The sequence below is a fragment of the Netta rufina genome, assembly GCF_964035555.1.
Source record: "Netta rufina genome assembly, chromosome: 1".
Classification (NCBI taxonomy): Eukaryota; Metazoa; Chordata; class Aves; order Anseriformes; family Anatidae; genus Netta; species Netta rufina.
The window spans coordinates 17,831,612-17,859,579 of NC_140123.1; the positions used below are offsets into that span (position 1 = coordinate 17,831,612).

Consider the following 27,968-nt stretch of genomic DNA (forward strand, 5'->3'; position numbering starts at 1 on the left):
GATTGAGCAAGTGTTCACGGGAGAGGGATTTATTTCTGCCATGGGAAGTGTGGCCATATTTTCAGTCGGACTGTTCAAAGTCAGAATTCTTTTATGGCAAATAACTGCTGGCGCTTTCACAGATTATTTTTTCCCTTCAAGAGGAGATGTGTTTTCTTGCCTGTTTTTTTCCTTTTTTTCTTCAATTTGACTTTAACATTTCAGTTTTAATTTTTTTTTTGAAGTATGGCTTTCTTCACATACATTTTATTTTAAGCAATGAGGGTGGGACTTATCGAAAGATGAATTTTATTGAAGCAGTGTAAATAAGTGAGCAGATGGATTCTAAAGTTAATCGTCTGTTTTGCATAAGCATGTATTAAAGGTAGGTATAAAACATATTAAGAGGAGATACTTGTAGACTTGCTCTGTGTATTTCATAGTTTTGATTACTGAACGCTCAAGTCTTATCCTAGCTGAAATATTGATCTCTTTGCACTAATGGCCTGTAGCTGCCTCATTATTTTTCCCATAGCTGTACTAAATACTGAAACCTACTGATGTTCTAAACAGCAAAGTAGATAAATAAGATAATAAATTATGCCAGTTATCTTCTGGGAACTGCTAAACAGATAGAAAATGTATTATGGTTGTGTCCTTGAAGGAAGGTTGCTTGTGCAATGTAGTGTGAACTTTTTATCACGCTTCTTGTCTTGTCCTGATTATTGACTACTGAATACGCTGAGCTGCTTTTTCAATTTAAAAACAAATCAGTCAAATTTCCTTACTGAATAAGGAAAGTTTCATGTTAGCTAAAGCATAAGAGACCATTGAACATTAGGCTGAAATGAAAGATTGCTTTTTACCCATATCGATCTCTCAAACTCTGCTTGTCTACATTAGTCTATGCTTGGATATGTTTTTTTTATGGTTTTCCTCAGAGCAGTTGAAAATGATAGATAAAAAGAATCTTACCCACATTTCTGTAAATGGCTACAGGAATAAAATCTATTGAACACATGATAAAAAGTTACTGCGCCATAAAAAGATGTACTGTTCAAGCATGGAAGCGCTGTAAAAAGTGCTTATAAGAGCATTTCAGAATTTTTTCCGTACTGGAGTATGAGTAAGTCATAATATCTGTTCCCTTTTAAGACAAATCAAAACAATATCTGTGCAGCAATACAGAGGGATAAACCTCAGTTTCTGCAGATGGAGTAGAAAAAATTACTTCCTTGAGCTTGCCTCCTGTTATGTATGATCTTTCATGATTTTGGGGGGAAAAATGTACGAAGTGCTGAACGCATTATCTCAAAGTAATACACTTTTGTCATTTTAAATTCAGTGGCTGGTGCAGAAGGTCAAATTGGCTGTTCTCGCAAACTGGTCTGTTTGCAACACCCGTATCTGAGCGTATTATCACAGTTACATAACTTGAGAAAATACTTACTCTGGAGAAGAGGAATTTAAATTACTCTTTATCTCAAGTGGTTCCATCTTGGATTACTGTTTCTAATAGAAAAAGATCACTACCAATCTGGACAACAGGGCTAACTACTCACTTATCACTGTTTCTTTTTGAGGATCACAAATTACAGAAACAATTTTTCTGCCACAAAGTTTTGAGAGGATGTTTTTGTTTCATCTTCTAGAATAAGAGTTGTCATTTTGAATGCACATTTAAAATCCGTTTTCCAAGTTGGCAGTTGATTTGCCTTTGTTCCTGATTTTCATGCCTTTCTAAACTTTTCCTTGGTGTGATCGATGAGTGGCTCTTGACATAATGTAGAAACATTTGCAACTGAAATGGGAAACATTTCTTACCATCCCAGAAATCTTGACTTTCAGACAGATTATTCTTAATAGAATAAATGTCATCTACTATTAACCCATGCATTCTCTGAAATGACTTCAGAAAGTTTTTTTTTTTTTTTTGTATGAGATGATCATCTGCCTTGTCTCAGTCTATCTGGAAACTTTTATGGAGGCTTCTAGTGGGATGGCAGCAGGACCAATATGTTAGCCCATAGGGACTACATGTGAGGAATAGATATGTCAGCAAAAACAGTTTTTTAGAGTAGTGATAACAGTGATAACAGATTACTAAGCATACTTTTTTTTCCCCTCCTTTTTCTCCTCATCGATTTCAATTATTTTTTCAAAGTCCTTCATTCTCACTGCAGCAGTTCACTTGACTTGGAGCCTGTAAAGCTGCTCCAGCCGAGCTAGGTGGGCTTCCCCGTCTCACTCAGTGAGAATGACCTTGAGGCAGACTTGGAGGAGTCCTGATCATTGTGCTAACAGATGCTGATGCATCCCCACTGTCTTACAAAGTCCAGGCTGCTCTTTGGTGTGCCTGATGGCTCGAGCTTAGTTCATCACTTCAGGCACTGTAGGAATTTGTGTGCACGCCCAGGAGCTTAGCCGAGGCTCAAATGGGATAATTCTTTGGCGGTAGAAAAGTGCAATAAAGTCCAGCCAAGAGACATCTGTCAAGAGAGAGGATTTCTCAGCTTAGGAAAATTTCTCAGAAGACCAGAACATTTTTTGAATTACAAAGATGGGAGGTAAGCCTGGAAAACGGACAACTTGCAGCTTTTCTCTGGCAGTACTCAGAAAAAGGTTTCAGGAATGGGAATGTGTTATTTAGTCGATATTGCTTAAATTGGTACAATCCAGCTATTGACCTGTGTACCAGCTCTATCCTGCAACAGACTTCTCAACAATTTACTGCACATCCAGTGGAAAGATTGGGAACACCTTTGGACAGCAGATGGTCGATGGTCCGGCACTAAGAGCCAAAATGCTGATGCCACTCCTGCCTCCTGCCTTCATGCGACCTGGCTGTAATGGTGGCCTAGGGGTGGTGGTGTGGGGAGGGATGGGGATGGCCGATCAGTGCCACGTGTCTTCCCTTTGGCCTTAGAGCGTTTTTTGCTAGGTCACCGAGGCGTCTGCATCATCTGATTTGTGAAACTTTGTTCTCAAATTTTAATGGCTTTCAGTTAGCACAAGAGAGGTCTGAGCTATGTATTTTGGTGAATAGCTTACAAGGAACACATTTACTCATACGTTATTCCTGTAAGATTGATTTTTCTGCCTACACAAAATGTGAAATCCACACAAACTCGAAAGCAGTACAATGAAACTGAAAGAAGAGAGAAGTGAGTAATGTTATATTAAAAAAAGTTAAATTTATAGTGATGAAATAACTGTAATAAGTAGATTATGCTCATTCTTTAAGGTCTGCGAAATCCAGTATGTTCCTCTAGAAATAATTTCTAGAACTTGACTTTCTTCCAAGGATCTTTAAAATGAGTGTTACTGCTCAGGTAGGTCAACCAGAGCGTAAGATATTTCCCAGTGACAGCAGCAGAGCTGCGAGTGCAGCTCGGGAGAAGAGATTCTTCTGAGTGTTAAAATGCAATTAATTACCCTCCAAACAATTTAAGATAATTAGTATTGTGAACAACATGCTTGTTCCTCTTTCAAAACATCAGTCATAACTTAATACCAAAGTTCTTAATTAGTTAAAGAATGCCCTTGTCCCAGATGTGCTTGTTGTCTGTTCAGTCAGAGATACTAGAGGTATGCGTAGCGTACCACGTGAGTTCATCCCGCTGCATTCTGTGGTACCATTCATACTTGTCAGCTTTTACTGGAAATAGCTTGCCTGGTAGGTCTTTGGGTGCCTATTTGTCTTTTTTGTCGCTGCTGGAAGGAGTTGGGCTCATGGCCTGACTTAAAGTGCCTGGCTGCCTTTCTGCTTCTCCTGCTTCGGTTTGAGCTCTCACTTGAAATTTCTAATTCTGAATGGCCCTCCATCTCATTTTAATGGGTCTGGCTTTCAGAGTTACCCTTTTCTATACGAGTAGCCTGTTGTGCCTTCTCTCGAGTTTGCTCCAGCTCCCAGCTTTGTGTCACTGGGATGCTCTGGGCAGCAAGGGAAGCAGAGCAGGGGCCAGGGAGAGTCACCAGCTCCGTGGTCATTTGTCTTTCAGTACAGCTCACTCTAGCCTCAGTCTGTAACTAATCCTTGACGTTTGTTTTAAACTTCAGCTAATACTTTTAAATGTAGTGCTATATTACATGTTGCTCTGAAATTTAAATGAACTAGTATGGTTACATCTCCTTTGTTAAAAAAGCCAAGATACCTTTGTATTACAAATGCGTCTTTGGCATTCCTGTGGTACAATATATTCCTTATTCCAATTTCTCTTCTATCTTTATAATCCATCATTCTTCCAAAACTTGTTTTTCTGCTTCACATTTTGTTGAGGTCAGACCGAGGGCCTGTAATAATCAGGAATAGCCCTAGGTCATGCTTTCTTCCCTTTCACTGCTTTTTGTAGGTATTATCATTTCTGATTTTACACCGCCTGTCAGTAAGAAAGATTTATTTAAAAAATAAAAATCTTCTGCCAGATTTGTGATTTTATGTGCTAATATATTTAGAATACCAGGATGGAGATTATCTGTCTTTTTTTTATGTCTGAAAAAAATAAATCATTTTTGGTTTTGCTTCCAAAAGAGCATAGAGTTCTTGTGTCCTGGTTGAGTTGAGTTGGCTGTGCCTGGTTGGTACCACAGTGGTCTTGGCAAAAGCTGAGGGGAAGGTATTTAACTTTGAGGTCATAGCAAATTTATATTCAGTGTCTGTCTCACTCATACTGTTCACTAGTTTCACTTTTTTGTTTGATTTAATGTTGATAGTGTTGCTGGCAAATGATTGACTGCTTCTGCTGCAGTCTTTGCTTGTGACCCTCTCTGTATACCTTCAACTTCACACAGTCAATGTGTATTCTTTGTTGCTGATGGGAGTTTCCCCTTTTCTTCTGTGCACTGTCCTTTAAACAGGGGTTGATTATTTTTCTGTTTTGGTCTGGCCTAAAATTTCTGGTCCTCTTCTTTGTAGGTAAAGATCTGAATCCTGAATGTTTTGCCACGAGAACCTTCATGCTGAATTAATGCAATTTTTACACCTAATTTCCTTGTTTTTAAAGGGAAGGAAAGTAGATGTCAGTAAATTGAGCATGCTTTTTGAAACCTGAATACTTTTCCAGTTCTAAGAAGTGAAGAAGACGTTTCCATGTTTTGTGCTGCTTCAGAAACAGCAAAAGTCTTAGTGTACCTCAACGTATCAACCTACTAAACTTTGGTCGTATCCTGGCAACTGAAGGTATTTTTAGTTCAGTGTTTCAGTTTTTCCATCAGTCTATCACCTTCATAAGTCAAAAAACTGTAAAACTGAAAAGTTTTGGTGGCAGACAAACCACCATGGAATTCTGGAGGAATGAGGAAAACTGAGAAAACACAAATATTTAAACGAAGTACCACACCTTCTTGCATGTTTTCTTCTAGCAAGATCCCTTCCCATGCAAGGCATGCAAGAATTGAGTAGTATGAAAACTGTTGAAGGTAGGAGCTCACAGTATGTGTGCCTGGGACCTGCTATCTGTGTCCATATGATTTACTGGAGGCCTTGTGCCTTGCTTACTTCTAAGATAACTCTGAGCCCTCTGACTTGTTCTTAATGGTTTCTTAACTCTTGTAACTGAGCACTGGGAGTTAGGCAGAGTTTAGGCTATCTGCATATATATTGCTGAAACAATTGAAAACTTTTAATTGCTTCAGCTAGAGACAGAGGAGATGTGTAATGATTTTTAAATTATTTTTTCAAGCAGATTGGAAATATTCATTATATAAACTTCCATATAAATTTGACCTCCTATTAAAAGTTGACTTCTGCAAGGATGGAAGGTGTGGAGGCTTTCAGATCAAAGGCAAAATGCTTTAAAAGACATGAGAAGGCAGTTTAAACTGCAGACAGTTTTAGAACCCCCAGATAAGTAGTTCCTAGTGCTCTGAAATTTAGTGTCTGGTTATATAGATTGATGTGCTTGTGGGTATCAAACTCCCTCATACAACTTGTGAGTGGGCATCTGTTTTGGCAGGGGTTTTGGCCAGGGCACTTCTGTAGCGAAACAAAAGCTAAATCTTAGCAGACTGATTCAGTCGTCTTGACTGTGCCAGTTCAAATGGATGTTGGCCCCTATTACTTCTTCTCATCATAATTTACCGGGTTTGGAGAGCAGTGGTGGTTTGTGTATTCATGATGGCAGTGGCACCACCTACACTACACTTGTGTTTTTCCTATACTGGAATCTAGAGAGTAGGGGTACTTCTCATGTTCATCAATGCTTGAGAATCTCATTTGATTCTCAAAACAATTTTTGCTACTTTTCTGACCTGGCTTTTTACCTGAAATTTATTGAAGGAGCAGCTCCCTTTAGCAGCACGGCTGAGACACTGCTGGCTGTTAGTGGAAGAGCTGTGTGTCTCTGCCTGCCTGGCCTCCTGCTCCTTCCACGTGTCTGCAGGAGTGCTCTTCTGACTCCTGGGAGCTAAAATGGCAGAAGACCGTTTGCAGTCATCTTAGTGATAGCTTTCTGCCAGTTTTATACCCGTAAAGCACCATTTCTCAGGGGCAGGAAAGGACCTATGCTAGTGAAGGGCAGTAGTGAGAGTATTTGGAAGGGCTTAAGGAGTACAAGACCACTTCTGCTGGTGGCATCTTCAGTCTGCATCAAATACCTTGAGAAAGGAGTCAAAAATTCAACCTTTTTTAAAGGTTGAATAGTCATGAAATAAAAGATTATTTCACAACTATGAATTACATTTGTTATCATGGCATCACAGCCTTTAGTTGTGAAGAAAATTTGTCTTTTCAGGTTATCCTTGACTGACGCGACAGGAAGAAACTAGCTACGTTATGTACCAGTGAGCAATTCTCTTGTTTAACTCCTCCTTTTTTCCCTCCTCTTCTGTGCTTTGGGTACCTTGTGCTTGCTCTGCTACAGCCTTCGCCCCAGCTGTTGGGGCCACTCTGTTGGTTTCTTTGCTGCTTTGGTCTGCAGAGGAGACCCTGATGTGCTTTTGAGATGGGTTGTGCACCCTCTGCTTGGGAGCTAAACTCAAATAAGCCTTGGCTCAGAGGTAAACCCTCCTGGATTTGGTGTCTAGTATTACATCTTTCTCTCGAGTGGCCTCAGTAGTGCCATGCCCAAGTGCAGGCCAGATGAACGCCCTTACTTGTGTAAGTTCTGGGGTATCGAGAGAAATTAGTTTAGAGGCCTCTGAAGGGAAAGGAGCATGTACCATCTATTTTAATGTAAAGGTGAAATAAAGTAATGATGATTATCAGCACTAGTCTACTGCTGAAAAACTTGCACTGCTCAAATAAACGAAAATTAATGTTGGGTGTTTTGAAAGGATATGAAGACTTTGCTATTTACAGCAATAGCCCGTTAATTATCAGACCATAATGAGATTATTAAATGGGCACAGCTTTCAAATTTCAGTTTTCGAATGTGGAAAAGGAGGAAGAGGGAGAAAGCTGAGGTAAATATATTTATCTTTGCAAAGTCTAATGTTTTAAGGAGCCTTGGCTGCTGCTGTGTTCCTGCTGCCACACATCATGGCTTTAGGGGGAGAAAGGGTTTGTTCTACTAGTCACAGGTGGTAAAATATGTTCAGCCTTGAAGAAAAACAGCATGAAAGAGTTATCTTCTCATCTCCCCTTTTGACCCAAGATTCCTCTGAAGAGTATTTTTAAGCCACAATTTTAATGATGTTACAGCATGTATTTAAACCTTACCTGCCTTAGTACAAATGTCACTTTTTTAGAAAACCCTTTTATTCCTGTTTGAAAATGCAATAGGATAAAAAATGGGAACTTTATTCTTTAAGTAAAAAAGCCTCAGATTTTCTCTGTTTAGTTCATTAAATGTCAGCTCAATATTGCCTTCTTGCTGTAGCACTTAGTGTTTGTATTTCTCTGGATGTTTCAATTTTATTCTCATGCACTAGGATACTAAATGCCTCTTGGGAGAGAAGGAGCTGTTCTGGTTCTTTTGGAGACTGAACAAGTACAAATGGAAGGAAGTTCTGCATTTTCAATGTACCTGAAGGGCTCAATGGTTCTGTTAATCTTAAAACAAGGCAGCACTCCCCTCCCCGTTCTACCTGGCTTGCCTCCTTCCCGTTTTAATGTGGGTCTTGTTCCATGTCAGTTAATAGGGGAGATGAAGAAGCAGGATTTTCCAGCTGCTGGAAAGTGAGAAATTATCTCAACATTATCATTGCTGGAGATCTGAAATGGAACAAAAGGTGCAAAGCAGTTGCTTCTCAACTTTACATTACTATTTTGTGGGTTTGGGGATTTTTTTTGGAAAGTGACAGAAGATGGGTAAGTTAGAAGTGGTTTCTAATGTAGTTCAATACGGAAGGCATGTTTATGCTTTTCTTTCTGGTTTGCCATGTTTTGTTGGAAACAGCATCCTCATGATGGCCTCTTCTTGCTTACCTAAAGCAGAAGGTCGGGAATAGGGAGTGCGAGTAGCAGTCAGCCAAATCATATTTGCTTGTTAATTGATGTTGTACGAGGGACTTCTCTTCATTTACTAAACTGCAATCCCTAGTTTAGGATAACTGCAAGTGATTAGACTGCTCAACATTTTTCTTGGCTCTAGAAGTGGGGGAGAATTGGATGGCTACTGTGTTAGATTTTATCGAAGAAGGTCATGTTCTAATGATGCAGCAACTTGTGATGACATAGGGGAGGAATGAAAACATTTTATGTCCTGATCTGGCATTGGAATTAGTAGTAGTGTTAATCACCATTGTATACATCTTGTATATTAACAGCCCGAGGTCGTTTTTGGATTGTTATGTATGAGAATTAGCACAAACGAGTTTCTTTCAAGTTTATTGTTCTACCAACTCTAACCACAGGAGTCAATATGTGTTTATATGTTTGGTTTTGAATTACAGGCTTTTGAAATGTCTTATTCTTCATTTAGTTAGACATAATTATAATTTAGCTTACTTTTTGCCGAGGAATATAGAAAGTAGTTCACAATTCTGTTACACCTCTCTTTAAAAGAGTCATTGTCTTGTGTTGCTAAGAGCTCAATGCTTTAGAAAGGGAGGTCATCGCTGCTAATGCTTATAGGATATGGAGATTTTGGCGCTAACACAACATCAGGAGCACAGAGTTCTGTCTTAAACAGAGACACCTTTCAGTGTGAGATCTAGTTAATGTAACTCAACAAATTTCTTAGTGATTTCTTAGTGACAGTAAAATGATGTGCAGATCCATGTTAAAAACTGTTGGTATATAAGTAGAGCTATGTGTACAATTACATAATTCATAATAATCAAACAAAGTTGCTTTTTTGATAAATGTGGGCTCTCTTTAGCTTTCACTAAAACTCCCAATTTTAAGTTTTGATAGCAGTTGCTGAAATGAAAGATTGAGCACAATATGCATTCATCTATATAAAAAGTGCAGCAATTCAGTAGAAAACAATTCTGATTGTTTTGAGTGTTTTAGAAGTATTCTAGAGAAATACTGCTATATGCTGTCAATTAGAAAGGGGAGTACGATTTATCTTTGAAGAACCATTTAATAAACCTTTCTGTTATGCTGAATTTTTAGCTGTGGGTGGAAACAAGTACTGAGCATAGATCCATCCCTTTCTGCTGTCATTTGTCTGTATATGGGTAAAAATGATCTAATGAAACTTTTTTTTTTTTTTTGAAGCACAAGGGATAGTAAATATCTGTCTACATATAAAAAAAAAAAAACAAAACAAAACAAAAACAAACAAACTCATCACATAAATTCATTGCAGAAAATTGCAGTTGGGTTAGCAAGTTGTAAGCTGGCAAGTCTTTTGTTTCTCACTTTTACATTGTGTGTTTGACATCGAGATTTTAATCGCTTAGTTTTAATCTCTTCAGCTTCCATGGCTTAATTTAATTTGTTTTATAGGAAATAAAAGTATCTGGTTTATTAAGATATACACTCTAACCTAGGTCTTAAACCCAATCACATACAAGCTCTAATGAAACTGAGATTCAGATGTAATCCTCTGTCCTAATGGTAATCAAAGGGACCAAAGACAACATCATCCAAGCGTGTGGTTGCCATAGCACAGCTCTGTCCTAGCTGTGGGTTCTTCTGTCTGTTGCTGTTTCTGTGATCTGAAGGGTAATTTAAGCTGGAGTGATAGTGTGATGAGCTGCTAGTCTTGGGCTCTTTGGCCATAATACAGGTAACAATATCAAAGAGTCATTATTAGAACTTTTCCTTATTTCCTCTTCCTCTTCTTTTTTTTCTCTTTTTTTTTTTTTTTTTTTTTCCTGATAGGACTCTGGGAGGCACAGTCTGTGTGCTGTTGTGTATGATTGGAGCTGTTCTTTTCAATACTGACCAGGGCTTACCCTTACTTTCACAACTGTTTCTCTAACACCCACCTTCAGCTCTCTGCCTGTTCTTCTACCCCAGAAAGTGTTCTCGTTCAAAAGCATCTCAGTTTTACTAGGTTTCAAAAGTAACATACATGCATGTAGCAATAACGTAAATGTCCAAATTTTCACTTTTCAACCTGTAACATTGCTTAAGGAATTACCAGAAATTACTTCTGACTTGGTGCTTTTTCAAGTGTCTGGGTTGGAGGCTTGTATGATACTAGTTAAAAACAAAATTGCACCTCATCCCCTGGAAGGAAAAACACCCCAAAACAATAAAAATCATTCCACCCTTCTAATTTAAGCCATCGCTTGAAAAATTCAAGATCATGTTGATCTTGGTACTTGAATGATGTGCTTAAAAAATTCACAGAGAAGCAAATAGAACAACATGCAAGGAGTGCTGCTTTTGTCTGGTGAGTACCAGCCTGGCTATGTCCTTATATCCACAATCATCCTGGTAAAAGCTGTGTTTGGTATGGACCCCGTGCAAGCTTGTTGGGTAATGCCTGTAAATTTGACCTTCTAAATTCTTAAAGATTTGATTAAAAAAGGAAAAAAGGAAGAATTCTTCACTGGAACAACATTAGCTTTGCTTGTATTACGTTAAAAAAAAGCTATGGCTGGGGGAGCTGTGTAGGGCTGGTTTGATGTGCAGGGCTGGTTTGAAGGGCACCGTGTGGCTGCTGCTCAGTGGCATCAGCTTGTTCTGGTGCTCAAGTCAGTGCAAAGCCACTTGTGGCTCATCAGCATCCATCAGGAATTGGGAAGGACTGAACCAGCTGTCCTGGTGGAGCAGAGGAAAGCAGCATCCATCCATCTTCTTGTAGTCAAACTGCATCCTGAGCCCCCAGGCTTCTGCTTCTCTGATCCTTTTTACTACTCCTGCTGGGAAGGCAGATGACTGGTTAGGCCAAACTGTATTTTCCAAGAGGAAACTTTTTTTAAAAAATAATTTTGCAGGTGCTGAAAGTGATATGGGCTGGAGTTTGAAGTCTGGTTATTTTGCTTCTCTTGATATTTTCGCTCTCATGTTTTGTAATTATGTGTAGGAGGGTAAAGTTTGTGTCCCAACGCTGCTTTTATGGTTCAGTACCTGTCAGCAGGAGTGAAAATTTCTCTGTCCTCTAACCTTATCTTCATTGTAAGTAATTTAAAGTTTCATAGTTTGAGTTTGGTGAGTTTCTGGGGTTGAGAGGTAATGGTGCTGGTTGGAGGATGCTGAATCTTCTGAGAGTTCAGCAGTGCCCGTCAGGTGAAAGCACTGGATGTGTGCTCTGTGCTGTGCAGAGATGAAGGCAGCCTTTCTTTTTGTCTAAAGCATGGTACCTTTAATCTGGCAGGATGGTGTCTGAGTCTGTGAAGAAAGACTTCTGAGTCTGAACTCTGCAGCCTGACAGGAGGATTGAAATGCTCTGCAGTAATACAGATGTGCCAGTCCTTGCTCCTGTTCTGGGCACTTTCATGAGGAAATGGTCTGGGGGGAGGTGTCCCTGCCCATAGCAGGGGGCTGGAACCAGGTGGTCTTTAAGGTCCCTTCCAACCCAAACCTTTCTGTGGTTTTGTGAAATACAAAACAAGTGTGTGACATTTTGTGTTTCTCAGAGGCTGCTGCTGCTGAATTCTGGGTAAAATAATGCAATCATGTTGGCAGAGACAAAAATAATAATAATAAAAACTCCAGGTACATAGCTATTCTTCTTAGTAATTGTGAGGTATAAGCAGGGGAGAAAAAGCCCCCCTCGAAAAAACTATGAAAGCAGTAATGCTTTTTATACCTAACATGATTGAAGAATTGATTTTAACTTTTTTTTTTTTTTTTCCTACAGATATTTCAGCCTGCCACAATAATGCAGTCCTGTCTTAGGCAGCTTCTGTAACAAATGCACTGCGCTTGCTTTCACAGGCCAGCGCAGCTGGAATTAAACAGGCAAATTGTAGTTAGAAAGAACCAAGTGTCACACGTGGTGGTTTGTAAGACCCTAAGTCTAAGACCAAAGCAAATGTGTTTGTCTTGGTTAGGGTAAGAGACTGGAAATGCTTTGACCCTGAGTTATTGACCATTATATATTCCAGGTCTAAACTATTGACTTCATTGGTGTTAATTGTATCAAATTTATCAATGAGGAAAACCATTCCATATTAGAATAGCAAAATTTAGTGACATTTCTGTTCCTGACACACTGTCTTTTCAGCAAAAAGTTGTAATTGAAAGATAGTAAGCTCTTATGTCTGAAACTTGTCAGTGTCATCATTAAGAAAACCTTTTTCACAGAGATTCAGCTAAGAATATCAGATTCATTAAACCAGAAGACAAAAGCCTGCTCCTTCTTGAAGGGGAAAACAACTTGCTGCATATTAGCTGTTTTATTCTGGATTGTATAGCAAAACATTTGAATTTTCAGTGCTTCTAAGAACTGATTTTTATTCTAAGTCATTACGTAATCTGGCAAACCAGCTGGCCTTGTGCATGTGTGGAAAGAAAGGGAAATTATGCTTTTGACTAATAAAAATGGAAACCCCCCAATGATTATGAAATCTGCCATCCAGTGCTTATATACATGCTTCTTGCAGTGGATGAATCAGAGCCCTCCTTGATGTGCACCTGATGGTTTAATGAATCTGTTGAAGTGCAGGGTCAGAGCCAAGGCAGGCAGTGGCATGAAGGATTTGGGTGAGGGCAGTGTGTTAGGCATGAACAGTGGGACTGAAATAGCAGGGGCTGTGGGAACTCAGTGGGTGGGAGGAGGCCGTGTGCTGAGATGGATGGAAACAACCCATTGTGCCCCAAAACAGCAGCTGGCTCAGGTACAAAACAACGCCTGGCTCAGGTACATTTAGGGGTGATGGCAGTCACAGAAGAGAGGAGATGTGGAAATTAGATGCTGTGAAAAATGCTTCTGGAGACAAGTGAAGGAGAGGCTCAGGGAACAGGCTTTAGGGCTGTAGGGACTCCAGAGCAATGTGAGAGATGTCCCCAAGAGAGGACTGAAGCAACAGCCATGGGATCCCACGGTAGCTCCAGGACTGCATACACACCACAGCCGACCTGCCGGCTCTTCTGGACTGTTAGGGCACGGGGATGGGAACGAGGTGGGATAGGGAAGCTGTGAGAGGAACCACAGCGCTAACATCCCCCTGGGCTGTGTCCTAATAGAGAAGAGTTGAGTTATCTATGAGGTATGCAGGATTTTGTACCGATGCTTTCCCTGTATTTTTATCATAATCTTTTACCTTTCATTCATGCTGCATTTTGTACGTCTGCCAAATTCATACACTGATCTTACACTGCTTTTATGTGCATAGTAAGGGAATTTAGTTTCCCATTTGTTTCTTCCTCCTCTTGTTCCTTCTCTTTGTCTGGGAACCTTGACCTGTCTCGTTTGTTTCCATGTTACTTTGCAGCAGCAAAATACTTCTGCTTCTCAAAATCACATAAAACAGGGCAGGGATGGAGGTACAACTAAAAATATTATAACTGTATGTGTGCTAGACAGTCCATTGGGTATCTGTGCTCTTTAGTGTTGTACCAGCTTGAAGAACATCCCTCTTTAAATTCTTCCCCTGGACAATTCCCATCGTTGTACTAATGAGTTGACACGCTGAGGTAAGGGCTTTGTGCTTTTGTAGACTCTCAACATTTTGTGCTTATGGGATAAGCAACAGGAGTGAAGAAATAGCACGGCTTCCTGAGCTACTAAAGGTGTGTGTAAGACCCAGCAACAGTGCAACAAAGCTCCTGTGACAATACCGAGATCGTGAGTGCTGCTACAGTTACTATTTTCTATAATAGATATGGTCATTACTTGATAACACAGCTCAGTAGCTGTCACAAACCATCTTTCCTGTTAGGAAGACTGTAATTTTTCTCTTCTGTAGCTCATATTTCAGTGCATTAGTGTACTGACCACAACGACACTGACTTTCTGAATTTTTTTTTGCTCCCCTATATAGTAGATTTGGTGTAGAATACAAAACCGATTAAAATGACCATAATAATAATAATAACGATAATAATAGTAATAAAGAGGCTTGGCTTTTCCTTTTTTATGTCTGGTTGTTTTGACCACTCTCTTCTGTTTATCAGAATTTTAGGCTGGTTTGCCGGCTGTCACTTTTTCCTGGGTATTGGAGCATTGCAATCTTTGCAGGATTATGACAAGCCTTCTTCTAAGGAGTCTGCACGTATTCCAGCAGAATAGCTTTTGCTATCTCTTCCTCTCTCAAACCTTTGTGGACCATCTGTGGGCTTGACACTACTTCTGTAAAATGCAATGGAAAATAAATTTATTGAAATGCTCGTCCCACAGTCACAAACAACGTCCAATATCCAAAAATACTCTAGGTAAATCCTTGATCTCAATAGAAAACAGGAAGGACCTCTTTCCCTTCTCCTTTCTAACAGCAAGATTGTGCACACAAAGAATTAACATAGTTTCAGGATGAGTGTGTTTTATACAAGGATACTATTTTGATGAACTTATTTGCTTTTTCTGGTCAGTTTTGGTTTCTCAGTTGTAGCAAGGAGGGAATAACTGCTATTGTAAACAATATTAGTATCTGTGGATTTCAGTCTTTTAGTTTCCGTGGTAGCTTCAGCACTTAAAACTTTCTCCTGTGACGCTAGTAACGTTTATGGTTCTAAATTTTGTTAAATGCTAAGTTTGTTAAACATCTCCTAGCACCGTTGTGCCTTGCAATCCCACCTCAGTGCAGAACAGGAGTTACGAAATAGAAAGGTCCTTGCATGGCCTTCTCTACCTTTCATTGATGCAGAAACAGGCTGGTGTGAGTTACTTTCATCACCTGAGGACAAGTGGGATGAAAGTGATCTATCAGTTGTGGCTAATGGCTTCAGTCAGTTATACTGGATTTCTTGTATGGCGAGGCTTACCAGCTGACAGCATATGCCGATGAATTTAGTGTCATTGTTCCAAAAAGGTTCATGAGATTTGCATGAGTCTGACGTCCCACTGCTGGTAGGATTTAGGGATGCTGAATTTTTAACAATTATTGAGTTTGTCATGATAGAACAAGCTTACAAAAAACAAGTTTAAGAAAAATGTCTACTAGGTAATGTGCAGCTGGCATCAGTCTTGCATTCATATGTTTTAGCAATTACATTTTAATGCCTAAATTGAATTTAGAAAATTGAAAACATATGTTCTATGCCCCCACCCAAAAAAAAACAAAACAAAACAAAAAAAAAACCAAAAACAAAGAAATCTCATTTCTTCTTTTATACAGAATGCATCAAATTCAAAGATGAAGAAAAAAGCAACCAGAACACAAGAAGCCAAAAAAATCTTGAAGAAGAAATTTAAAGTCAACACAAGAATAGTTTTTACTGAAGAGGGAGAGGTAAGATAATTCAGAATAACTGTATTTTGGTGAGAACTGAATTTGTACTTTCTGTGAAGAAAAAAGTACATTAAAAAAAAAAGCTTTTCAGAAGTGTGTGGTTCCTATAATTGGTTTACGTTTTGCTAAACTGTTTAGCTTCCATTTATGTTCTATTCCACAGAGGAAAAGAGGAATGCTGAGTACTGCCCTTGTTTTACATTTGTATTTTTAAGTTATTTGGATGAGATGTTATTACACTTAGCTATCTGTACTCCTTCCCTGCCTATTATCCTCAGTTTCAGGTGGAACAGAGAACCTATTTTTTACTTACAGGTAGGTAATGCTATTTTCCTATAGGTAGTTGCCAGAGCTCTCCAAAGTTGAGTTAACTTATTGGAATTAGAGGAAGTTCCTGGTTTTCTTTCCAATGTTAGATATTTCTAGATGGAAAATGTTATTAGAAAGCATAAGGGAGTACCAAATTTCTGCCTACTGGTGCTGATGCAGCAGTGCATTGAAATCGGCCAGTAATTTAATTGGATCTTTTAATAGCAATGTATTGATTTTATACAGCAAGGAACTACTGTGGATTGCTAGTCACTGTAGGGTTTCATTGTGGTGATAACCTCAGGAGCAAGCCTCCATGCTCCATAAACTTTCCTAACATTTGATTTCACAGCTTCAGATGTGTACATTGTTTTTCCATTTCCAGCACTAAGAAGAAAGTAATGTTTTTTTTTTTTTTTTGTTTATTTTTTTTTTTTAAACTCTAGATTAATTTCTGTAAGGCATAAACTGAAAGAGAGGTCACCTTTACAAGTAGTTCATTTGCTTTTGTGACCAAATAAAATAAAAGGATTTTGTATTGCGGATGAAGAGGGTATAGTCATATAATTACTGTCATTAAACAATATTTAAAAGGTTTTAGAGGTTGCCCCATCGACTGGAAATGATTTAAATATTTTTAGATACTAGAATAGATACTAGATTAGATTTAGATATTCAATAGATACTCAATTAGATATTTTTAGATATTCAAAAGTAGTTGTCTCATCTCAAAATATATGCGCAAATGCTTCATGTGTCCATACAATGAAGCAAATAGGATGCGGAGCAAAACTTAGCAGAACTGTATTTAGAAAAGTGTAACAGTAGAGAAGATGCTTGACTTGTTTAAGTTAAGAAACTTTGCATCTGTTCTTGCTTTTTTGCTGGGCTGTATAAAACTGTACTTTCAAGTTTTACTGTTCCCCTCCACATGCTTCTGTTTAAAATAAATCACCTTTAAGAAATGTAATTTTCTAGCAAATACAAGTAGAAAAAGTCCATGTTAAGAAAGCACCTGGTAACACTTGGTTGGGATAACCAGGATCCAACTGAGTAACACCCTACGTGCATTAGAGTCCTAAACATGGTTTTACATTTGTCCCTCTTTTTACAAACTATCTGAAAGACATTCAGTATTTTCTATCACATAGCTTATTTTTAGGAGTTACTACTGTGTCAGTCCATCTGCAGGAATGATTTGGCTAACATACCGGCTCATTAAGTATAAGCTCTCATATCATGAGATAGGTGGGGCTGTTTTTTTGTTAATATGTAGTCTTTGTCTTCAGTTTAGAGCTTCAGTTATTTAAGTGATGTTGGACGTGTTCAGCATGTCATCCACATGTCAAACTTGAATCTTAAAACATTTCCAGTGCAGTATTCATATAATAACTAAAATAAACCTTCATGTCTATCCTCCTTGCTTCCTCCCAAAACACAGACCTGCAGTTAGGGTTATTCATGTGCTCTGTGATGAAGTTTTAACTGATTTTTCTCTCCCTTTGGAGAACTATCAATATTGGAATGTTTATAATTTACGTGAAAGTGTACTGTGTAAATTTACTGGCATTTTGTTCTGTGTGATTTTGGAGAATCGTTTCTTGAAAGCAAATACCATTTTTTCTCTCCAAATGACTAACATGGTTATAAATTATTTATGCCATTAGGCAAAGGGAAAAAAGTTCAAGTGAATCTATTAAATAGTAACATGGTATAATGAAGACTTTATTTTTAAATACTTATTTTTGACTGAATGTGAGTAAGGTATCTGAGTTTGTATTGTTAAAAATATTTTTTTCTTTGCAAATGGCCTTTTTATTTAGTCCAGAAAAAAGTAATGTGTTGGACTACTTAGGACATAAAAACTTTGATGTTCAAAAACATTTCTAACCGTTGTTTTTCTTACCTATAATCCAGTTAGTGCAGCAGTGGCCACCTGTGCAAAAATCCGGTGTGGCAGAAGCAGATGAAGATGATGATGCCGGTGGTATCAACTTAGATAAAGTGAAAGAGATACTGCAGGAAGAAGACAAATTTGACAAAGAAGAATATAGGAAGAAAATTAAGGAAAAACACAGGGTAAGTTGATTTCTTCCTCAGTTGTTGAAGTGCAGAAATAGGTACTGTGATATAGATTACTCAGTGAGGGAAAATACTTAAACGTATTGCACAGTAAGTGCAGTGCCAGTTCATTTAAATTCATCAGTGTTTTCAAGGCTACAGAGGACACAGAAAGATTGTTCTGACATTGTAAGTAGCTGGATAACATAAAGCCATATACAACACCAGTTGTTGATAACAACGTGTCTTTATTTACAACATAAAAATCTTGTAAGAGTTTAGTGGGAACATTTTTTTCGTTTTTTTTTCTTTTTTCTTAATATAAGCCAGTGTTCAGTGGAAGTGTTTGCTTGACAAAAAAGAAATTTTTTTTTTTCTTTAAAAGTGTTCAGGGAAAAGGGGAATTAAAAAATCTCAGAAATGTCTCTAGACTACTGTGAGCTCAACATTCAGTAATAAATTTCAGATATGCAAAAGTGCTGACTTCTTACATCAGCATTATTAAGGCTCTTGGATTTATTTTCGTGATTTATTCAAACAGTGTCATATAATTTTGGATTTAATTTGGAAACTTTAGTAACTGTAGTTGGGCATTAAAAAAAAAAAAAAAAAAAACAACAAACACAAAACACTGGCATTTAAAAACCTTTAAATCACATACCGTATTTTTGCAAACTGCTTCTGGATTATTTGTCATTGACCAAAGCAGAATTTTCTGACCTTGTCATGTATGGAAGACCACTGGATGTCTTCAGTGCTCAGTGCTGTTCTGTTAGACATTGTGAGAAAGGTTTGGATTTCTCCTGGTCATGAATAAATGCGAGATCCTAGAACCACATGCGATTAAAGGCCTACTTTATACTCAAAGCTCCTGATTTCCGAAGCATTATGAAGTGTTTTATTGCTCTGCTCTGCAAATGCTGACTATATTCAGTTTGACTTTATCCACTAATTGCTAGTGATTGATGCTGGATGTTCTAGTGTCTGTTAAGGTTTGTATTTAAACAAAATAATTCAGAGAGGATTTATGAAATCTTCAAGTTACATTTAGGCACAGAAGTGTTCCAGCTGAAGTCAAAGCATACTTCATACACTTAATCTGAAAGTCTACCCCTGTAATCCTGTAATAATGATTTGAGGACCGTGAAAATCTCACCTTGTTTTTCATTAGTGAAGTGTTGCATTTGAGAATAGCTGCAAAGATATCATCTATTCTCTATCATACAGGTGAAATCATAGTCGATTTTGTAGGAAATAACGGTATTAGATTTCAAAGATGCAATTTAATGAATAGGGAAGAAGAGACTAATGTATGACTTCACGATCAATCTGCTATTTACTCTCAAATTCATATACTTTCAGTGATGCTGTTGTTTGATAAGAGACTGTAATGATTAAATACTTCATCAGCTGGTCTGTTAACACATCTTTGCCTTTATAATGACAAGGAGAACAAATAACATTGCTCAGATGTTTACTTGCATTTAAAAAAAAACAACACAGTATTTCACCTGTTGAGATGCAATGATGAGAGAATGCATCTTTCTGAAAGCCAGACAAACAAAATGAACAGAACATGCCACATCATAACTATTTATAATTTTTTGTAATTGTGAAAAGTGTCGTATTTCTTGTAGCCTGCTTTACTGCATGAGTGTTTTTCGCATTACAACTAATTTTTATCCTTTAGGAAGAGAAAAAAATGGTAGTGTAACAAAAAGAAAAATATATTTTAAAAAAGGCTTTTGATTGAGGGACTGTGAAATACATCTGTAGTTTTAAGTGCTGCCTTACTGCCTTCAGGCATTGCATGCACATTCAGATTTTTTATTTTTTGGCATAACAATTGGAGGTGAAAGTGTTCCTTATGGTAAATTCTTTGTATGTGACGTAGTATTCAGTTTCCCGATTGTCATTTAATTTTTGAAGTGGTCTTAAAATTTTTTTAGAATCCTAATTTTTCACTTTCCCGTATTTAAAGGAGATGAAACTGAAAGGACGGACAGAAGGGACAGGAAATGGGATTTTAGGGTTCCCTTTGGTAGGGATTTTAGGGTTCCCTTTGCTTTCCCACTGTCTCACTAACCTTGTGGTTGAAGATGATCTTCAACCCTCACTTTAGAATGCAATCAAGTTTGAGATGCTAATTCATTTTCAATAGAAATTAATCGACCTTTTATAAGGTAAAGTAGCATGGATTTAATGTTTTTGTTACTATATCATATAGTAACTATGTAGTTACTAAGACATGCTTTATGTCTGGGACAGCTGACAGTGAGCTGTTGCTGCTTAGGAAAGAGTTTTAGTAGTAATAGTTAGGAGAATATGTCAAATCCTTACATTTTCTGTGATGTGAGCAGAAGCAAATGGTATCTTGTTCCTCTTAGGTCATTTTAAGCTTGTCTAGTGATCAGAAGAGCTACTCTTCCAGTGACTCCTGAGGAAGCAACATTGTTATCATGTCGGGCAGATATTATTCATTTTTTTTTTTTCTTTGAACGGAAAATGTGTAATGTATAATTAGTTAATTTACACTACAGGGGGAAGGTCTTTGGCATACTTCAGAGATCATAAACTAGTATTGCATATGACTGCGCTTTAGGGTACCCAATTTCAGCCATTGGTTTGTATCTGATATTTTTTGGAACTGCCAGTGGGGCAAGTTGTCAGGCCTGCGTTACCAAAAAAATGCTAGGGAGCAGACAGGATTAGTGGAGGGTGTTTAAGACTGGGCCAAGGGAAACCTCATTATTTAAAATTTGAACTGCCTGACAGTAAAAAGGAATTATGTGGCTACTTTCACATCGACTACCCAGTGGTATCTAAAAATACCCACCTCATAAGGTTTCCCTTCACAAAAGGTAACAATCAGTAAACAGGAGAGGCTTGGCTGCGTCTGAACCTCTGACTGTGATCTCAGTGATGTTAAGGAAGAAGAATTGTTGAATACATGTATTGTGGCTGTGCTGGACAGGAGCCCGATCATTGTCTGAATTTGCTATTAGAAGTTTGTGTGTGTGTGTGTGAGCCTGATGGACTGGCTGCACGTGCTATTTTGAAGCCTCACTTGGAGGGAGGGGAGGAAACCTAATAGAGATTCAGGTGTGTTATGAACAAAGGATGTGGAAGCAACAAAAAGACCTGGAGACTTTATCTTTTTTTCCTTTACTTTGGGAAGGTGGGGATGTCTTAGTGCCCCTTCATGTGTCATTGAGAGAAGAGTTTCTGTGCTATAATCTAGAGGAGACATTGAACAGCAGATTTATTTTCTTGCGTGAATTTATACATTGAGGCATCTGCGTACGTTTTTGGTCTCAAACCTGGTGGTAAGTATGGTCCTTAGGGAGCACTTCATTAGCAGCTAAATTTAGATTTATTTGAAGTTCATGTTACTGAAGTTGTGTATGCAGCCCTGTCTGCATAATGAGAAATACAGAAACAGCACAATCTAGTAGGTTAAAAACTGTACCAAAAGACAGGAATTCTGGCGTGTTATTGTGGTACTAGCTGATGGTAAGCCCTTAAGCAAGTCACTTACCTCTCTGCCTACATCTTCTTGCCTATAAGGCACAGTTAATGGTAGTTGCCCCTCCTGAGGCACAGTGCGAGCTGCTGAGTGCTCCTGGAGAACTAAATGCAGAAGCACTTGTAGGTGGTGAGCAGATAATTAATTGAAAAGTACTGAATCCAAATGGATGTATCTTTAAGCCTTGACTTGGATGGGACTGTGTTGGGACACATGGTTAATACATCCTCGGGTTGCTTTTTAATGGATTTAGTCTTGTAACCATTAAATTCAGGTTAGAGAGCTCCCATGGCAGTCTGTGATGCAGGGTAACACGGAAGTTACAATCACTGTACTGCAAAAGCTCAGTTGGTAAGTCTGAAATTCCTACTGTTGGATAGTGTAAAAATGTGGCAACATTTATCCTTTGTAACGAGAACACAACAAAGTGTCTTGGGACTTAGGTGTGTGCAGTAGAAGTGACTGCAAGTATTTAGGCATACCATGTGTGACCAGCTCATGTCTGTTCCATAACTTTGACTATTGAAAGTCAACAAATTTATTTAAATATATCAAGGAAGTTACCAGAATGAAAATACTTTTAAAAATTACTGTTAGTTTTAATCTATTACACAGCTGTAGTTGACCAGAGGGGAAAAAAAAAAAAAGCGTGTGTTTTAAAATAGAATATTCTTAATACAAAAATTCTGGCTATAAAGATCTGTTTCCGTATCGTGGTGTAATGACCTGTGTTGACTATGTGTGAAAAACTTGAGAGCGCATCTTGAGTCTCCATTTCAGATATATTATTAGGACGTGATGTGTTAGAAGACACCTTGGTGGAATAATAACTTTGTTTCCTATAAATTTTCTTTATGAAACTTGAAGATGTAGCATACATATGCACATCCATAAGTACTCCTGCTGAAAAGAAACCCTTAGTGCTAGGTCTTCATTGTATAAGCAGTAGGTTTGGTTACATTATACCTAACCTACTGGATGCAGTCTGAAGACTGTATCTTGTTCATGCTAATCTAGTACAATAAATAGTGCATTTGTTTTACTGTGCTTTCTAACATTTATCAAAAAAATTACTAAAAAGCAAAATTTAAATCTGCTATATTCTTCATTTATTGGCATATTGAAGATAGTAGGTCTGAAAATGAGCAGTGCAAGTGCCCAGTGATGCCAATTAGGTAACATAAGAAGATGATCACAAGAGAAATGTGGCAATGCTGATCGAGGGAATTACAATTTAGGAGAGATTTATTTCACATATTGTACTTAGCAATGCTCAGTGTTTTTCTTGTGGTTGAGAGGCAGAACCATTAAAAATAAATAAATAAAAGCTCTCCAAACAGAGTAGAAATTAATTCTCCAGCAATAATATAGCCGGTTGTGGAATGGGGAAAAAATTTACTGGAATAAGACATCATAGTAAGCCCACTGCTGGGGGATTACTCTGAATTATACATGTGACAGCTTGCTAAATAAAACCTGGAAAGAATATTTGGAGAATGTGGAGAATGATGGCTTGCTAATAAGTCTGTGGAACAACAGAAAAGACAATTTAGGAAAGCAATGAGAAAACTGAGTAACTCTGGTTCTCCCCTTCCACCTCTCCACTGTTAACTGAACGACATATTTCATTTTGCTCGTGGCATATATTAAAGCTGGAACATGTAACAGAATCAAAGCTCTTTAAAAAATACATACAATAAAGTAATTTAGGCTCAGGTGTTTCTATGTTTTTTTGCTTTCCAGTGGATTTCCTCCATTTCTCATGCTGTGTTCTTCCTACAACTTCCACTTTGCTTAAGATTTTACTTTTTTTTTTTTTTTTTTTCATGGAGAAAATACAGATGTCAGTCTCACACTTTCATCCCTTCCTGCCCATTCTCTCACTGGCATTCAGCAGTCCCTTGTATACAGAGTCTTAAATCCATCACTCGTGACTGTCATTCCTTCTCTTAAACTCCTCTGTATGCCGCTGCACTGTCAGCCAAAATATATCACAATATAGCACAAACTCTGTCATTTGACCTTTACTTTCTGCTGTAGCAATCATTATTTCATTCCTGTCTTTGTTTTCATTTCTATCCTGCAAGCAGACTGCTAAGGATCTTTTTATTGTCCAGTTGGCATCTTTTCTAGCAGCAGGTATGGCAGCTCCATTTCTTGGTCTTCTGCCTTGCTTACTGACTTTTTTCCTCTCTGTTTTTGCTTCAGATCCATTGAATATCATAACTTCTGTTCCTGCTCTTCAGCAAGTTTCGTATGTTCATGTCTTGATTCATATTTCCTCCTAATTCCTTTCCTTCCTGCTATGTGTGATGCTGGTGGTGTAGTTTCCTGCTTCGTATGTTTGGCAGTTTTCATTTCTTCCTTTGAAACAATTTCTGAAACATGTTAAATCTATTTAAAATGTCATGTAGATATGTGAGAATACCACCTGAAACCAAATACATTTTGGTGTTGTATAACCCAAGTGCAGCAGTCTGCTCCATGACTAGGTGCCTCAGTAATCAGAAAGTTCTCTGCAATGGCACGTGTGCTAGTCCCTGAGGTCTCTTCATTGGCTTTAAAAGGGTGAATAGGAAACAATTTATGGAATGCTGTGCAAGTGTGGGTTGTTTCAGCAAGTTTTATTACATGTATGTCCTACATGTGGGTTCATATTTTGATTTAGTTTACAAGTGAGTAGATTTACAAAAACACTGCTTTTTATATATAAAAAAAAAAAAAAAAAGCCTGTCATTTTATAGGCCATTTTCCATTGAAAATCCCTCTCCTTATCATTTCTTCAGTATGATCTTGACAATGAAAGAACTTGCAGGGGGAAATTGGAGCTTCTTAAAATCAAAACTTCCATGAGATTATTATTTTATTTTTTTTTAAGGTGAATATGGCCTGTCAGCTTAATAGGAACTTTTTTCACAGAATCATTTCTGATGATTAGCAGACCTGTTCATCCACAGGCCAGAAGGCATCCACAGGCCATTGCTTGTAAATCCATTTGTGAATGTCTTCTAAATGAGTACAGTTTTCAGTGTGATCAGAAATATGTTTTGGTGCATTCATGAGATGCTTGGATTAGATGAGATGTGTGTTGCAGTGCCTTAAGGCATGTGGAAACTTGCAAAGCATCTACGCTATAATTAGGTTTCCTTCATGAGTCTCACATTCTGTTACCCTCCCCTTCCTTTGCAAACAGGGAGAAATTGAAAATGTGATGGATAAAAATAAATAAAAATCTGAAGTATAATTGTAACGTAATTAATGCTTATTGAAATTTTGGAAGCAAAGTAAATCTTAGCAGTTGACCACATGGGAAAGGGCAGTAACACTGATCAAGACGCTGTGAAAAGAATTCTGCGTTAATGGGTATTTAATGGCATCGCAGCGAGAGGTATGAATTTGAGCTCTTTTGAAATGTGTAAAACGTTATAAACAACAATAAAGGGAGAAGCAAATAAAGTATTCAGAACATGTTTTAACACTCCATTTTTCAAGTTTTCAGCTGAAAATGCACTGTTGTTAGGAAGAAAATAGTGGCAGAGAGGGATTCATCTTGCTTTTTAATAACCTCTCTTTCTGCTAACCCAAGCTCAGCAAAATAGGTGCTGAAGGAAAAATGAACAGGAGCCTTGCTTTTTACCTAATTTTCCAGCAAGTAAATGCTGTGAACTTAGTGTGATCAACATGAGAAGATGGCTAAAAGTAATGTTTTCCCTGATTTGGGTGGCATTAGTAGCAAATAAGCTCAGGCCATCTTCAGGGGACTGGTATTGCAAGGTACAAGACATACCTTATGGAAAGACTTTTATCTAATAAAAATCTTGGAGCTTCAGGAAGAGCGTGCTTATCCCAGTGAATTTATTCAATAACTTCCTGTTTAAAATTAATTCTTGAAAATGTAAGGGTGCAGACTGGTAAGGAAATTGAAATCCTGGGGACTCCCAACACCAAGAGGTTTCTTTTGTGGTCCCTCTTAGGTGAAGGCTGCTGTGCTGTCAGGTTATGGACCTGGCTGGGCATGTACTCCAAAGACATGCACATACAATGCATGCACAGAAAAGGGGCTTATAAGAAAGATAGAGTGTTTTTTACCAGAGCCTGTAGGAACAGGACGTGGGACAATGGTTTTAAACCTAATGAGTAAAGTTTTAGACTGGATATAAGGAAGACGTTTTTCACAATGAGGGTGGTGAGGCCCTGGCACAGGCTGCCCAGAGAAGCTGTGGGTGCCCCATCCCTGGAGGTGCTCAAGGCCAGGCTGGATGGGGCTTTGGGCAACCTGGGCTGGTGGGAGGTGTCCCTGCCCATGGCAGGGGGCTGGGACTGGGTGGGCTTTGAGGTCCCTTCCAACCCAAACCATTCTGTGATTCTGTGACTTTATGGTTGTATATATATGAACGAAGGAGAGTAGGGGAGAGATAAATTTAATTAATTTTCTATCAATTCACATATAGTTCTTCAGAATCTGGAATTGATGCTTCCTCCAAGGAAGAAAAATAGGAATCTGAGTGGCTTGATGTAACAGCCACAGTACCGAGTTTTGAGCTGCTGCATAAAAAAACATGAAGATGTCTGGATGCATTTAGGGGCAGAAAAGATAGTGTAGTTATACAGTATATTGAGCATATTCTGAGAGTACTTGGATATCTGTGGTCACCTAACCATGACTGAAAATCTGTGTGAATGAAATTGGCACAGTGGAAGGGGCACCTTGCGTGTCATCCTGTTGTTGACAGTTTTTAAACTTGAAAACAAGATGGAAGCTTACTCGTGGAGGAAAATTTCTTTTTCTTTACAACCTAAATTAGCTGAAGGTTAGAATTAAACTGCGGATTTAATTTTAAAAGCAGTAATGATGATGATTTTAACCAGCAGGAGAAGAATGATCAGCTCAAATCAGTTAAAATGTCAGCTGGTATTTATAGTGGTTATTTTTCCGTTATGTACCTCGCACCATACTGCACTCTTTAGGTTTACTTCCAATTAAAACTATAGTCTTTGTCTTCTGACTGCAGCCCCAGCCATGGCCCAGGTGAAAGAGTTTTTTTGGGGGAGCTCCTCAAACCTGCCCCTTCCTTTGGACCCCTCCATGTGGAGCTCTGGGCCTCGTCTCTCCAGACCCTAACCTGCTTTTGCAAATGATTTCCATCGATGACAGAAAATTTATGATTAAACATATTTGGTTTATAATTTTATAAAAATAATACTAAAAATACTTGTTATTCACTGTACTCAGTGATCTATTACAGTTCAAGAAGCAGAAGAGACCCTCCAGGGATTTTCTTTTTCTCGTTTTTATTCATGATAAACAAAAGAAATCACGTCCAGTTGATAAAGAAATAAATAGATGTTAGGCAACACAAACCATTCGGTATGCTGGAAGATTAACAAACAAACAAACAAACAAACATGAAAAATAGTATTTGTAGCTGGAAATTGATCAATACTTTAGTTCTGGGGAGAGATTGCATCCTATTTCAAAGGAAATAATCTGAAGGTGAAAAAAAGGTACTCTTTATTAAGTAAAGCACTTGAACCAGTCCTTCACTGTGAGGTGAAATTTCTCAGCTTTGGGTGTATTTGTTCAGTTGGCTCACTGTGGTGCTGTGTGGGGCTGGTACTGTTCCCTCCTGTAAGGAGTGTGCCAGTGCGGGAGCAGGACATAAAGGAAAGCAGGTAGCAGCTGAGAGGAGCGTTTAGCTCAGCTGCAAAGAGAAGTATTAGAGATGGGGAGATGTGTAAAATAAATCAAGAGAGTATTACTTCATTAGAAAGCACTTTCATAGCTATTGTATGCAGGCAATGCTGCTGTTATAGCCCAAGTGCAGAGCTATTAAGATAAGGGGTACGGCACTGACAGGTGGGTTGACAGACATCCTTTTTCAGTCAGCACCAGGATCCGTTTGGCCTTGCTGGCGGAGGCAGCAGCTTGCTCATTGCTTGCTTTTTTTTTTCTCTTCACTTCAAAAGCTGGATGGGCTGCACTTAAAACTTGAAGTGCCCTTGAATATTTTCTAGAGTTTTCCAGCAAAATCAGAGTTCCTGGCCTCATCTTATTGATGTGGAAAAGAAGAAAATGATGTAACAGAGTAAGTGGTTTGAGTATGCCCTGAGCAGATGAATGCCAGTACCACCTGTAAGCAGGAATTTGCAAGTGGAAGGTGGGGGGAGGCTGAAGAAGTGCAAGCTTACATTAACTTCAGCTGAGGTGGGGTTGCAGCCATCATCTTGTCATGGAAGGACGTAATGGCACGACTGCACAGAATGCCAGCCTCTGCCTTTCCTGGATCCTAGAGGCAAACTAGCATCGTCTGATGGGAGCTGCACCCTTTGTTTGCTCAGCACTCGGGTACTGCTGGTGCCTGTATCTGCATGAGCAGGCACAGGGAGCTCTGGGCTTTCTGCCTTCTGTCAGGATGGT

The 27,968-nt window shown here is 38.4% G+C and overlaps 1 protein-coding gene across 1 annotated transcript in view; it reads left to right on the forward strand.

Annotated features, from left to right (window-relative positions):
* The window catches only part of DDX10 (DEAD-box helicase 10), a gene marked incomplete at its 5' end in the record, with an annotated part of 183,305 nt that overhangs the window by 89,074 nt on the left and 66,263 nt on the right, over positions 1 to 27,968 (forward strand). Inside the window, 2 exons of the mRNA XM_084285706.1 lie at positions 15,541 to 15,654; positions 17,881 to 18,042. Of these exons, the coding sequence (XP_084141832.1) occupies positions 15,541 to 15,654; positions 17,881 to 18,042 (276 nt within the window). The remainder of the gene's footprint in view (positions 1 to 15,540; positions 15,655 to 17,880; positions 18,043 to 27,968) is intronic.